Genomic DNA, 12864 nt, shown 5'->3' on the forward strand with positions numbered 1-12864 from the left:
TAGCCCTGGAAACCATATTTTTCAAATGCATCTTCATGATTTTTCTAATCTGACTTGAGCTAACCAAACTGGCTCAGGGCTGGCTTGAATTACATGAAAGAGGACATACCTTCAGGAAACAAATTAGAAGCACATCACTATGCAAAGTACGTGTGTTAGTAGGCTCATGGGTGGAGAAATTAATCCCACTCTGATCTCTTTGGCAGAAGAGTATAAGAAGCCTGAAGGGGCTGGAGCTAAGCACGGAAGGCTTCCTGGAGGAGACTGATTTCTACGAAGGATTTCTCAGGACTTTATCTGGAGTAAAGGGAGAAAAACGAAAGTAAAAGATGATGGGGTGTGACTGTGGGGTGGCAACCGGCTCACACCAATCGTCTCGTTGGAGCCCTCTGTCACCCAGACACAGCTCTCCAGCAGTCGCGGCTCAGACAGCGCGACTCCACTAACGCTCCACTGCGCCCAGTGACCCGCCCATTTTCCTTCTGCAGCCGCAGCTCAGGTTTCCGGATGGTCCTAATTTGAGATCGGACCAAACCGGATGAAGGTCGCGTGCCCTCTTCCGTCTTCAAGCTAGTTCACTGAAACCCGTGGAATACGCCGTCGTTTTGCGCAGGCGCGGTCTGCAGTCACCCGCGCGCGGCGCTATGCCGGCCGCGCACGTCTCGCGTGTCCGGGCCTTGTATCGGCGCATCTTGTTGCTGCATCGAGTTCTGCCCCCAGATCTTAAAGCCCTTGGCGACCAGTACGTGAAGGACGAGTTTAGGAGACATAAGACGGTTGGTTCTGACGAGGCCCGGCGTTTCTTGCAGGAATGGGAGGCAAGTGACTGCCCCCTTTCCCCCACCCTCCATCCCACCTCGGCCCTACATCCTTGGGGGTCCCGGTTTGTCTTTATGAAAGACCGCCTGCCCCGGCTGGTTTTTACGGGTCCCACGCCAGCGGCAGCCTTTTCTATTTGAATTAAAAGCTGTTCAAACAGTACTTCCCAAAGTTACAGCCAGAGCCCATCGATTTCTCGCACGGGTTCCTGGCTGGAGCAGATCCCGTTCCATCAGCGTCTGCCCGTGCCAAGCGCTGGAGAGGTGAGGATGGGATTAATCACCGTCAGGTGCTCAAAGAGCTTATGTCCCCTTCAGTGCCTTGCACGGAGCAAGTGCTGATTAATAGACTAATGGTTTTCTCCTTACCTCTAACTTTTCATACTTAGAGTCTTGTTTCCATAATTACTATTTTTAAGACTTAAGTGCTCTTTGTTGGGTCTTAATAATGTTCTCAGTTGACTGATAATAGAAATCAGTTAAGCCTCCGGGACTACAAGCGTTGAAAGAGAAAAATATTGGTCAGTTTAAGGCAGGTGAAAGTTGGTTTCTCCTGAGTCTGAAGTCACGTTACTTCGTTGCGTTGCCCTGCATTATTGCATTCCTTTTAAAGTAGACACCCGCGCTAGGGATTAGCCCTTTGACTACCCCCCCCCCCCCCCCCCCCCGCCACACCGCCTTTGGGTGGAGGAAAAAGATATTCAGAATATTATATTTCGTGGGGTTGGGAGCCCTGCAGGATTACCCCTAGTTCTGATTTGTAAATATCAAGAAACAAATGGAATTGGAGATTAGAGAGAGATCTCAGGTATTTGAAAGCTTGAAGCAGTGTTTGTATAAAAACAGAGGTAAGCGATTCTTCAACCTAAAACGTTAATGGCTGAAGAGACGACTGAAGTCTGTTATTAAAGGTCATAAAAGTTAGAGTGAACACAAAACCTTGTCACTGAATCCCAGAATTCTTGATTGTAGAATTCTTGAAGCTTGCAAAAGGGACATTTAGGACAAGAGTGAAACTTAGAACTTTCCTAAATATGTTATGTATTAGGTGTATTGGGTTGGCAAAAAAGTCCATGGGTTTTTTTTTCCCCCTTGCAAAATAAGAGACACATTTTTCATTTTCACGCATAACTACTGACTTGGATATTTGAGTATGTTGGCTGTCTCACATGTGGCGTAACATTGATTGTTCTCAATTAATGTCTCAATTTGATCGCTATCAACTTCAGCTGGTCTACCCCACCATGGGCATTGTCCAGAAAGAAATCTCCAGCACAAAACTTTGCAAACCACTTTTGACACAGCATCTTCTCCATACAATAAAAAGTTTTTGGGTGTGTTTCAGTTGTATTTTTACCCTTCTTGAAGTAATAAAGCATAATATTCTAAAAATGTTGCTTATTTTCTTCCATCTTCAATATTAAAATGGCTGCATAAAAATTCACCAATTTTGATTTTTTTTTAAATGCACACTAATATGACAGCTGTTTTGAGTAGAGTTAAAGACAATTAAGCACTATTAGAGCTATCTTTCAGAATAAAACCAAAGGAACTTTTTGGCCAACCCAGTAACTAGCCTTCCTGGAGCTAGGGAATTTGAATATTTTAAAATGATGCCCTTGCTGGTGTGACTCAGTGGATTGAGTGCCCACCTGCCAACCAAAGTGTCACTGGTTCAATTCCCCATCAGAGCACAAGCCTGGGTTGTGGGCCAGATCCCCAGTAGGGGGTATGTAAGAGGCAACCATACATTGGTGTGTCTTTCCCTTTCTTTCTCCCTCCCTTCCCTTCTCTAAAAATAAATAAATAGAATCTTTTAAAAATAAAATAAAATGAAAACTAGTACCTTGTAATATGGTAACTTGGTCTTGGAGTCAGGACTGTATTCAGATTCAGGTTCTGACATTAAATGTCACATCACTTAATTTTTCTTGTTTTATTATCTGTGAAATAACAGTATTTACAATATGCACTTAAATTTTTTTGCATGTAAATGTATTTAAAAGCCTTGGTAAATTATTAATTGCAACGAAACTATATGATATCAAAGTGTTTAAGTGACATCTTTTAAGCCAGGTCAGTTTGTGGCAGGACAGGAAGGAGAGTCTAGCTGTGTGTTGGAAAGAAGCAAAGGCACTTTGAGAGGTCCTGAAGGATAAGAACTGGGAAACTTTTAAGGGAAAGAATAGGAACTTATTATAAATTGATAGTAGGCTGGAGGAAAGAGAGGGCATTTTAAAAAGCTGTGTAAATAATAAGTGTTTTGTTCAACCTAGAAGGCTTGGTGTTAGGAATATATCTTTTTTTCCCCTTAACTCTCAACATAATTTTAGATGTACAGAAGTTAAAAAATAGTGCTGAATTCTTATACATCCTATACCTAGCTTCCCCTTATGTTAACATTTTTCATAACCAGTTATCAAAACTAGCAAATTAACATTGCTACAGTACTCTTAACTACAGCTGTTATTCGCATTTTGCCTGTATTTCCACTAATGTTCTTATGTGTTTCAGGGACCTACATTGTACAATTTTTAGCCATCCTTTCTCCTTAACTTCCTCTGGTCTATGACACTTTCTCAATTTCTTATATCTTTCACATCTTTGACATTGTTTTGAAGAGTATTAGTTATTTTGTAGACTGTCTCTCAGTTTGTATTTGGTGTTCTCTTGATTAGACTGGTGTTAAACATTGTTGGGAAGGATACCACAAGGGTGATGTGCCCTTCTCAATACATCATGTCAGAGGGCACATGAGATCAGTGACATTATTACAGGTGATGTAAACCATGATCACTTGCTTAAGTTGATGACTACATTATATAATTACTCTTTTCCTTGTTGAAATTCACACATATTTCAGGGGAGATACTCTGAGGCTACAGATAGATATCCTGTTTGTCCTTAAACTTTTCCAGCTAATTTTATCATTCATTGATGGATCTTGCCATTGTGTTTCAATGGTGACTTTGTCTCCCTTATTCCTTCTGAATTTACTAGTTGGAAATGTTTTGTAGGCAAGCATTGTTTCTTCTTCCCTGCTATTGATCTAGCATTTTACTTACTTTTTAAAAGATTTTATTTATTTATTTCCAGAGAGAAGGGAAGGGAGGGAGAAAGAGAGGAAGAGAAACACCAGTGTATGGTCACCTCTTGCATGCCCCATAATGGGGTCCTGGCCTGCAACCCAGGCATGTGTCCTGACTGGGAATCGGACCAGTGACCCTTGGATTCACAGGCTGGCACTCAGTCCACTGATCCACAGCCTACAGCCAAGGCCTGTGTACTTTTTTGGAATGAAGAAAAGTGTGACCCACGAGGCTAGTGCCCTGGATTTAATAATCTGGCAACTGGGTTAAACCCAATGATCTGTTTGGTTAAAATAATAATTCTTGTAGTTGAAAAGCAGCTTAGGCTAAGCCTGAGAATTAAAAGAGGTAGGGTGGGTTCTACCAAGAGAACCAGTTTCTTTTTTTCAAGGATGAGGGCAAGAGAACACTCCAGTGAGTTGGCAGGGAGAAAAACCTGGCTAGTGAAGTGATACCAGAGAGTGATATCCCTCCCTTGGCCTTCTAAGTCATTCTTCCCTCATGTATTCTTCAAAACATCTAATTTATGATTGTTATACTCGATGCTACTAGTTATGGCATGAATTTCCATTGTTTTTAGTTAATGATGATTGCAGACATGGTACCTGTTATCTGAGCGTTGTAAGCTTGATGCCTACCTACATTTACATCAAGCTGATTGAGAGGGACTCATGATGATTAAAAACTAGGTACCTGTTATCTGAGTTGCATAAGCTTCATGTTTATTTTTTATTTTTAAAAGTTATTTATTTTTAAATATATTTTATTGATTATGCTGTTAAACTTGTCCCAATTTTCCCTCCTTTGCTCCTCTCCACCCAGTATACTCCATTCCCTCTGGCAATCCCCCCCTTTTAGTTCATGTCCATGGGTCATGCATATAAGTTCTTTGGTCACTCCATTTTCTATACTGTACTGTTTTTAACAGTATAGGAAATACTGTTAAGTATAGGAAATGCCCCTGTCTATTCTGTATCTACCAATTTGTACTTCTTAATCTCTGCACTTTTCCCCCCATTCTCTCCCTTCCCCCTCCCAACTGATAACCCTTCAAGTGATCTCCATATCTATGATTCTGTTGCTGTTATGGTTGTTTGCTTAGTTTGTTTTTTAGGTTCAACTGTTGATAGTTGTAAATTTATTGTCATTTTAATGTTCATAATTTTGATCTTCTTTTTCTTAAATAAGTCCCTTTAACAATTTATATAATAGCTTGGTGATGATGAACTCCTTTAGCTTTACCTTGTCTGGGATGCACTTTATCTGCCCATCGATTCTAAACAGTAATTTTGCTGGATAGAGTAATCTAGGTTGTAGATCCTTGCTTTTCATCATTTTTAATACTTCTTGCCAGTCCATTCTAGTCTGCAAAGTTTCTTTTGAGAAATCAGTTGACAGTCTCATGGGAACTCCTTTGTAGGTAACCCTCTGCTTTCTTCTTGCTGCTTTTAAGATTCTTTATCTTTAACCTTTGACATTTTAATTATGATGTGTCTTGGTGTGGTCTTCTTTGCTTCCATCTTTTTTGGGATTCTCTGTGCTTCCTGGACTTGTATGTCTGTTTCCTTCATCAAATTAGGGAAGTTTTCTTTCACTACTTTTTCAAATAAGTTTTTTAAGTTTTTGCTCTTTCTCTTCTACTTCCAGCACTCCTATGATTTAAATGTTGGCACATGCGAAGTTGTCCCAGAGGCTCCGTAGCCTATCCTTGTTTTTTTTTTTCTCCGATTCTTTTTCTTCTTGATGGTCTGATTGAAATTTTTTCTTCCTTATGTTCCAGATCATTTATTTAATTCCACTGTTGATTCCCTGTAAATTTTTATTTATTTCACTTAGTTTAAACTTTGTTTTTGCCTAGATCTTTTTTATGCTGTTGAAGTACCCAGTGAATTCCTGGAGCATACTGATAACCAGTGTTTTAAACTCTGCAGCTGATAGATTTCTTATCTCCATTTTTGTTTAGTTCTTTTTCTGAAGTTTTCTATTCTTTCATTTGAGCCGTATTTCTTTGTCTCCTCATTTCGGCAGCCTCCCTGTGTTTGTTTCTGTGTATTAGGTAGAGCTGCTTTGACTCCCTGTCTCAGTAGCATGACCTATTGTAGAAAAGTGCACCCAGAAGTTGCATGGGGCAGAGCCTTAGGTGATCGCCAGGGTGGGGCAACCCATGTGAACCAGGTTGATGGAGCCTCAGATATGATGTTGCTGCTCTGTGGCTTTGTGCAGGGGAGGGCTCAGAAAGGGGACAGTGCTGATGCCTGGCCTCTGGAGTTTTGTCCCAGAGGAAGTTGTCTCCTGGCATTCACTCTGATGCCAGACACTTCCGTTTTTCCCCCTGTGCCACTGGTGCCTTTTCAGCTGCTGCCCTGGCACTGGAGCCCATAGGGAGTGAATGTATGTAAGTCCTAAGCCTGTTATAGGCCATTTAAGAGGAGACGCCTGAGATCCCACAGTTAATTTTGCTGCCTCAACCCCCACTAGTTTTTACAGCCAGAGGTTATGGGGACTTATCTTCCTGGCAGTGGGACTCTGGCCTGGGTGGTCTAGTGTAAGGCGGGTGTGAGACTGGGATCCCTTGGTCCTGAGGCTTCCCCTCCTGATCTTTATCTACCACATGTGGGTGTGGGATTCCTGGCTCTGGCATTTCTGCCGCTCCTACTTGTCTGGGTGAATGTGACTTCTGTAAGTTCTTCGTTGTTGGACTTCCATTCAGTTCTATTTTCTGATGATCTGGGTGGTAGTTGTTTTGTATTTTAGTTGTAGTTTTTGCTGTGGTTGTGCGATCCATGTTTACCTACACCTCCATCTTGATGTTTATGTTTATATTGTTCTAGTTGAGAGCCACACAGTTGTGCCCTTACTGTGCTATGTGTCGTTTGGTCTCTGGGATTCTCGCACATACTTCTAAAACTACATATAAATTGAATGGATTGTGAATTCGTTTTACTTAACAGGCAAAGTTGGGTACGACTAGAGGAAAAAATGGGGGAAGGACTGAGAATGTTAGAGGCCTCAGTAGCAGAAGGAGAGTTCTCTATTCCCTCCATTTGTGATCACAGATACCTGCCTGTGGCAGGTATTAGTGGGAGTTCAGCTATGAAAGTTTCTGTTCAAGGATCAGTTGGGGTAGGTAGGTGGGAAGTATTTTATTTTATCTTTTGGGTAAAAATGTAAATGCATATTTACAGAATAAATCGTGATTTTATATAATTCCTTACCATAGGAGAAAGATTGTAAATTCTGAATGAGATGTTGGGAATCTGTTAGGGAGAGTGTTGGTAACTGGTCGGTAAAGTATCCATTGCATTCTTATTGCAGTCTTACTCTCGTCTTTTAGGAGGCACCTGTTAGAAGTGGAATTGGAGGCTGGTAGCTCTGGGGTCATATGGAATCTTAAAAGTTTAATGATGGTCATTTTTTAGGTACAGATGATTTAGGTGGTGTTTTCCTTTCCCTCCCCACCCCCCCAGTGTCCACCTGTTGTGGAGAGAACTTCTCACTAGTTATTTTTTTGGAAATCAGAATAAGCACTGCAAGTTAAACAGCAAGTAAAACATATTTGTGATAGAATGTGAGATACAAAGTAAAAAAAACAGTGAGCTCCACTACCCTTTGCAACAACATGGATGGAACTGGAAAGCATTATGCTGAGTGAAATAGGCCAGGCATTGAAGGACAAATACCATATGATCTCACCTTTGACAGGAAGCTAAACAATAAAACAAACAAGCAAACAGGATAAAAACAAAGACACTGAAATAGAGAACAAGTGGGCAGCGACCAGAGGGGAGAGGGAAGGGAATTTAAGGGGGAAAAAGGGGGAGGGATTTTGAGGAACAAATAGGAAGGACACAGGGATGAGGACTTGGGGGGGGGGGAATGGGAGGGAGGTGGGAGACGGGGCGGGGGGGCTGGGATGGGAGAAATAGACAAAAAAATGTACTTGAAAAATAACTAAATAAAAATTAAAAATAAAATACATTCTGATTTGGAAAACAAAAAACAAAAAAAACCCAGTGAGTTCCCAGGAGCTGCTCTGAAGATACTCCGTGTGTGTAATTTTCCCTTTTCCACCCCACTTGTTTATGTCTGTTGCTTCCTTAACTGGATTCTGGTATTTTTCTTAAGTAGCTGCTTTGCTCTATGTCTGTTGGGGGATGTTTATAGTGGAAGTTCTGTTTCTGGAAAAAGCAAAAGGCTTAAACATTCTATAGTTAGTGATCACTTATTATTGTCAGGTAAAGTGCTAGGCAGGTGGGACACAAAAGTGAATAATAAGTGTGATTTATTTTCATGGTATCCAAAAATAGTAGAATATAAATTCATAATTATAGTATAGTATGCAAAGGTGTCTGTTAAATGCTATAGGAACAAGGAGAGAGTGGATGAAGTTGAAGTCCACATACAGTGTCAGAGCTGAGTCTTGAGCAAGTTAGAGATACTTGAAAGTGTCATGAAAATGACTTTCTAGAAAGGGAGAATAACATGTGCAGAGGTATTAAAGTAAGAAACAGTATGATTTTTGTCCAGGATCTGCAGTGATGTATTTTGGAACTTAGTGTATTATGCGGGAGATTAGGAAAAGATAAAGCTAAAGAAGTATCAAGAGATAGGATATTCTGCTAAGGATTAAGTTTATATTTTGAATCTTGAAAGATTTTAAAGCAGCGGTGAAAATGATTCAGATTATACTCTAGAAAGATTACTTTAGCAGCAATATAAAGGAATGATTGAAAAATGAGCTGGACTGAAGGTAAGGAGAACTGTTAGGAGAGATGTAGTAATCCTAAATATCTTTGTATCTGAACTGAGACAGAGGGGTCGAGAATGGAGAATATGGATTTATTTAGGTGTTATCCCTTTTAAGATAAAATGAGACTTGATTTAGTGAATGATAAGGGATTAATGAGGGGAGGAAATAGAATGGATAACTCTCAGGTTTTAGAACATGATACCAATAACCAGAATAGGTATATAGGAGGGGCAGGTGGAGAATGAGTTCAGTGTGGTACACTTTATGTTAAAAATTCTGGAGGGGCAGTCAAGTGGAAATATTCTGAGATGTATATTGATCTGATACTCAGGAGAAGATTGTGGCTGGAGATTTGGACTTCCTTATCTGTAATTCATGGTCCCAAGGTGTGGATGAAAGTGCCAGGCTGGGTATCATATAGGGGAAGGTGGTCAAAGATAGTAGTATACGAGATGCTGGAACTGTCCTGTTATCTTCTTCTGTATTTAGTTGTTCCTAACTACTTCTGCAAAGGAGCATACTTTTTTCCTGCTTGATTATGTTTAATTAGATTTGTGTGATAGTTTAGATCTCATAACAGTTGCCTTTTTGTTTTATTTTGTTGTATTTGTTTTAGAAAGGAGGAAGGACTTCAGACTTAATGTAACCATCTATTTGTAACTCACATGGGGCATCTTTTTCTTGTTTATGACTTTAAAGTGGATGATCAGATAAAAAATGTATGATTAAGTTGCATGTCACCTATATTTAGAGTCTTTTTTAACTTGGTGTAATTAGGGTTGGGTGGGTATTTAGCAGTTCTTATAATTGTATGCCTCTCTTACCTAATTTGAAGACCTCATTTTGTTGCTTTTGAGCATCCTAATTTGTAGTTTGTATTTTAGTTTGGGGTAGAAAAGGAATGAATTACCTCCCTATTCAGTAGAGGGACTGTGTGGGGGGGTATCGCTACCAGAATGAGTGAGTCATTTGGAGACGTCTCAGTTGTATTCTTTATTCTGAGTGTTATTCGGTGTAGTATTTTTGTGGTGGTTTATTGAATGGTGATATGTCACACATGTATTTTTTTTTACATTAAGCTTTACCTTTAAAAAATTTAGTAATATTGTGGTCCTTAACCAATGGTTGAAAAGGGATAAAGCAGAGGATATGGAATAGTATATACTTGGAACATAAAGGTTTCTTTTTTTCCCCCCAACTTCTGAAACATTTGTATTTTTAGTGAAGCTTTCAGTGAAGATGTTTTTTATTTAGGAACATTTAACTTTTACTGGTGTCATGAGATGTGTTCAATAATGATTATGTATAAAGTAACTGAAGGTCTTTTTTAAAAATCATCAATATTTGATCAATATTACATATATTATTGACTTTATAACTATGCTACTGGAACCTAGAGGTATGTTCCTTTTGTTTAAATGATTTAAAATTTATTGGGTTTTACAGATTTCAAATAATGGTAGTAGCATAATATCAGTATGCTAGTGAATGTGGTTCTAAAGCAGATCTGTGTGTGTGTGTGTGTGTGACTGTGTGTATACATAACATGTCTTAAAATTTTGAAGTAAGTTTTTGCACATATTTTAAGATAAAGGATTATTGTATGTGTATAATGTTAATTGTATTGATTTTCCTTACTATTTTATGAACTAAATATATTTTATGGTTGCATATAAGAACAACTGTCTGGATCTCCAAGATATATAAAGAATTCACACGACTCCACTCCAGGAAGACAAACAACCCAATTAAAAAACTGTATTTTTGTGTACTTGCAATGAAAAGTTAAAAACACCACTTACCATCAAAAAAATTGAAATACTTAGGGATAATTCAGACAAAGGATATATAAATCTGTACATTGAAAATTATAAAGTATTGCTTTAAACGTGTAGACTCTAAACATTTAGTTACTTTTTTTTGCCTAACCACTAGAAGACATATTTAGAATGTCTAAAGAGCTCTAAATTGAGATAAAAGAATCATCTGAGCCATCCATCTGGTACAGTATTAAGTCTTTTTAAGGTAACATGAAGAATCTTCTCATTTTTAATTTTTTTTAAAGATTCTATTTATTTTTAGAGAGGGGAAGGGAAGGAGAAAGCGGGAAAGAAACATCAAGGTGTGGTTGCTTCTCCTGCACCCCCTACTGGGGACCTGGCCCACAACCCAGGCATGTGCCCTGATTTCCAACCAGCAATCCTTTGCTTTGCAGGCCAGCACTCAATCCACTGAGCCACACCAGCCAGGGCTCATGTTTACTATCTTAATGGATATACTTCAATATTCTTTGTTGATTCTCTAAAACTTAATTTTATCAAAATTAATTGCCACTTAATAGCTGTTAATCTGTTGTATTTTAATTTTCCACCTTTTTCTAAGTACTGTAGAAGGTTGCATGAAGGCTGACAGGGAGATAAGATGGGGAGGGGAGATTGGTTAATTGTTGGTTTGTCTTCTGGAAGTCAGTTAGAGAGGATGGAAGAGGTAAACAGGCTCACTTGGTGGCTTGGAAATTAGGAGGCTTAGGAAAGAAATTCTAGGTAGGTATGTGCCACTCACGATTGTGATTATATGTCCTGGTAATTGATCTTGTGGGTCTGCAATTAGACTTTATGAATACCCAGAGACAATCAGATACTGACATCAGATTCACACTAAGTTTACATAATACTAAAGTGTAAATTGGAATGCTGATTTACTCATTTCTGTGGGTGGGGAACAGGAGACTGGAGAAAATGGCTTTCCTTCCCCCCGCCCCCCCAAGTCAGAATATTTACATTTAGCCCTGGCTGGTGTGGCTCAGTGGATTGTGCGCTGGCCTGCAAACCAGAGGGTCCCCCATTCAGTTCCCAGCCAGGGCACATGCCTGGGTTGTGGGCCAGGTCCCTGGTCCGGGGCACACGAGAGGCAACCACACACTGATGTTTCCCTCTATTTCTCCATCCTTTCCTCTCACCCTAAAAATAAATAAAATCTTCTTTTGGGGGGGGCATGTTGCTGAACTCCACCTTCTAAAATCATTTTTTAAAAGAATATTTATATTTAGATACAGGGAACCCTCTTTTACATGTCTCAAAATTCAGAATTTTTTAGATTTTAGAAAGGTAATAAGACATATTATTACATATTAAGAAACATACAATGGAATCTGGGAGTTTGTATTTTATTATACCCTGTAATAAAATACAGTAAGATTTCTTCAGTAAAACATTAGATTCTTCATATTAAGTACAGTAAACAAAGGCTTCATGTCTGTTTTAGGTCAGGATTTGCTGCCAGTTAAGTTCTGAAAGAGCTTTTGTTGTTTTGAAAATTCTTTGACTTCAGAATTGCAAGGAATTGTGGACTACTCTTAAGCTTTCTGGGAAAGTGAATAGTGCTTAGATGGTTGTCTGGTAAACATGTAACTAAAATTATAGGAAATGGGTAGGTATGAGAGGCTTTTTATCAGTCCTCACTGTGTCTGCAGTAGGAAACGCCAAGGGTCCTCCCGCTTTGCTGCTCCTTTTTCCTGGCCAGTGCTGAACATATATCAGCAAGTCTGCTCCTTCATAATACTTTAACTTTTATTTTAAGCACTTTCTTTCTGTCAAACTAACTATTATTATTGCTGCTGCTACTACTGCTGCTGTGTTGATTGATTAAGTTACCTAATTTGACTCTGGGGCCTGAAAGAACTCAGATAGCACTTCTCAGTGTGTGTTGATTCAACTACCTTTTGCTCTTTTCTCCTAAATCATTGGAACTTGAAGGATTTCTAAAACTTGCATTTTGATTTGCAAGATGAAGAGGTCTCTCTAGTTTGTTTAAAAACTATTGCCAGTGGCATGGCAAACACATCTATGCATATATACAAAACCACTACAATAGTGTCAGCCTGCGGCATCAATGTGTCTAGCTTCACAGCACCTGGTCTAAACTGTGGCCCTTCCAGAAGACATCTTGTTCACTACCTCACACTTCCCAGATTGGGCCTTGATAGTTCACCTGTTACTTAACTCATTTTATAAGCTGTAGATTAGTGTGATCATTTAGGATTTCACTAACTAATAATCATAGTTAATAGCAGTTTAAAAAAATGCCATGAGCATCTCTAAATGCCTCTACAACATTAAAAGCAAGATGCACAGAGTGAGAAACTTATTTTAAATATTTAGAAATATGTACAAGTTTAATACAGTTTCAAGGTACTTAGGGTACTTTG

The 12864-nt window shown here is 39.2% G+C and overlaps 1 protein-coding gene across 2 annotated transcripts in view; it reads left to right on the forward strand.

Moving 5' to 3' along the window:
- Positions 1–559: 559 nt before the first annotated feature.
- SDHAF3 (succinate dehydrogenase complex assembly factor 3) overlaps positions 560–12864 on the forward strand; it is a 48395-nt gene continuing 36090 nt past the window's right edge. The window contains exon 1 of one of the 2 annotated variants that reach the window (XM_037136699.2): positions 560–776. In XM_037136699.2, coding sequence (XP_036992594.1) covers positions 645–776 — 132 coding nt within the window. In that variant the 5' untranslated portion in view covers positions 560–644. Of the gene's footprint in view, positions 819–12864 lie in introns of both variants that reach the window. The other variant, XM_037136698.2, reaches the window with a different exon arrangement.

Source organism: Artibeus jamaicensis, unplaced genomic scaffold, assembly GCF_021234435.1.
Source record: "Artibeus jamaicensis isolate MK-2021 breed Jamaican fruit bat unplaced genomic scaffold, CSHL_Jam_final contig_923, whole genome shotgun sequence".
Classification (NCBI taxonomy): Eukaryota; Metazoa; Chordata; class Mammalia; order Chiroptera; family Phyllostomidae; genus Artibeus; species Artibeus jamaicensis.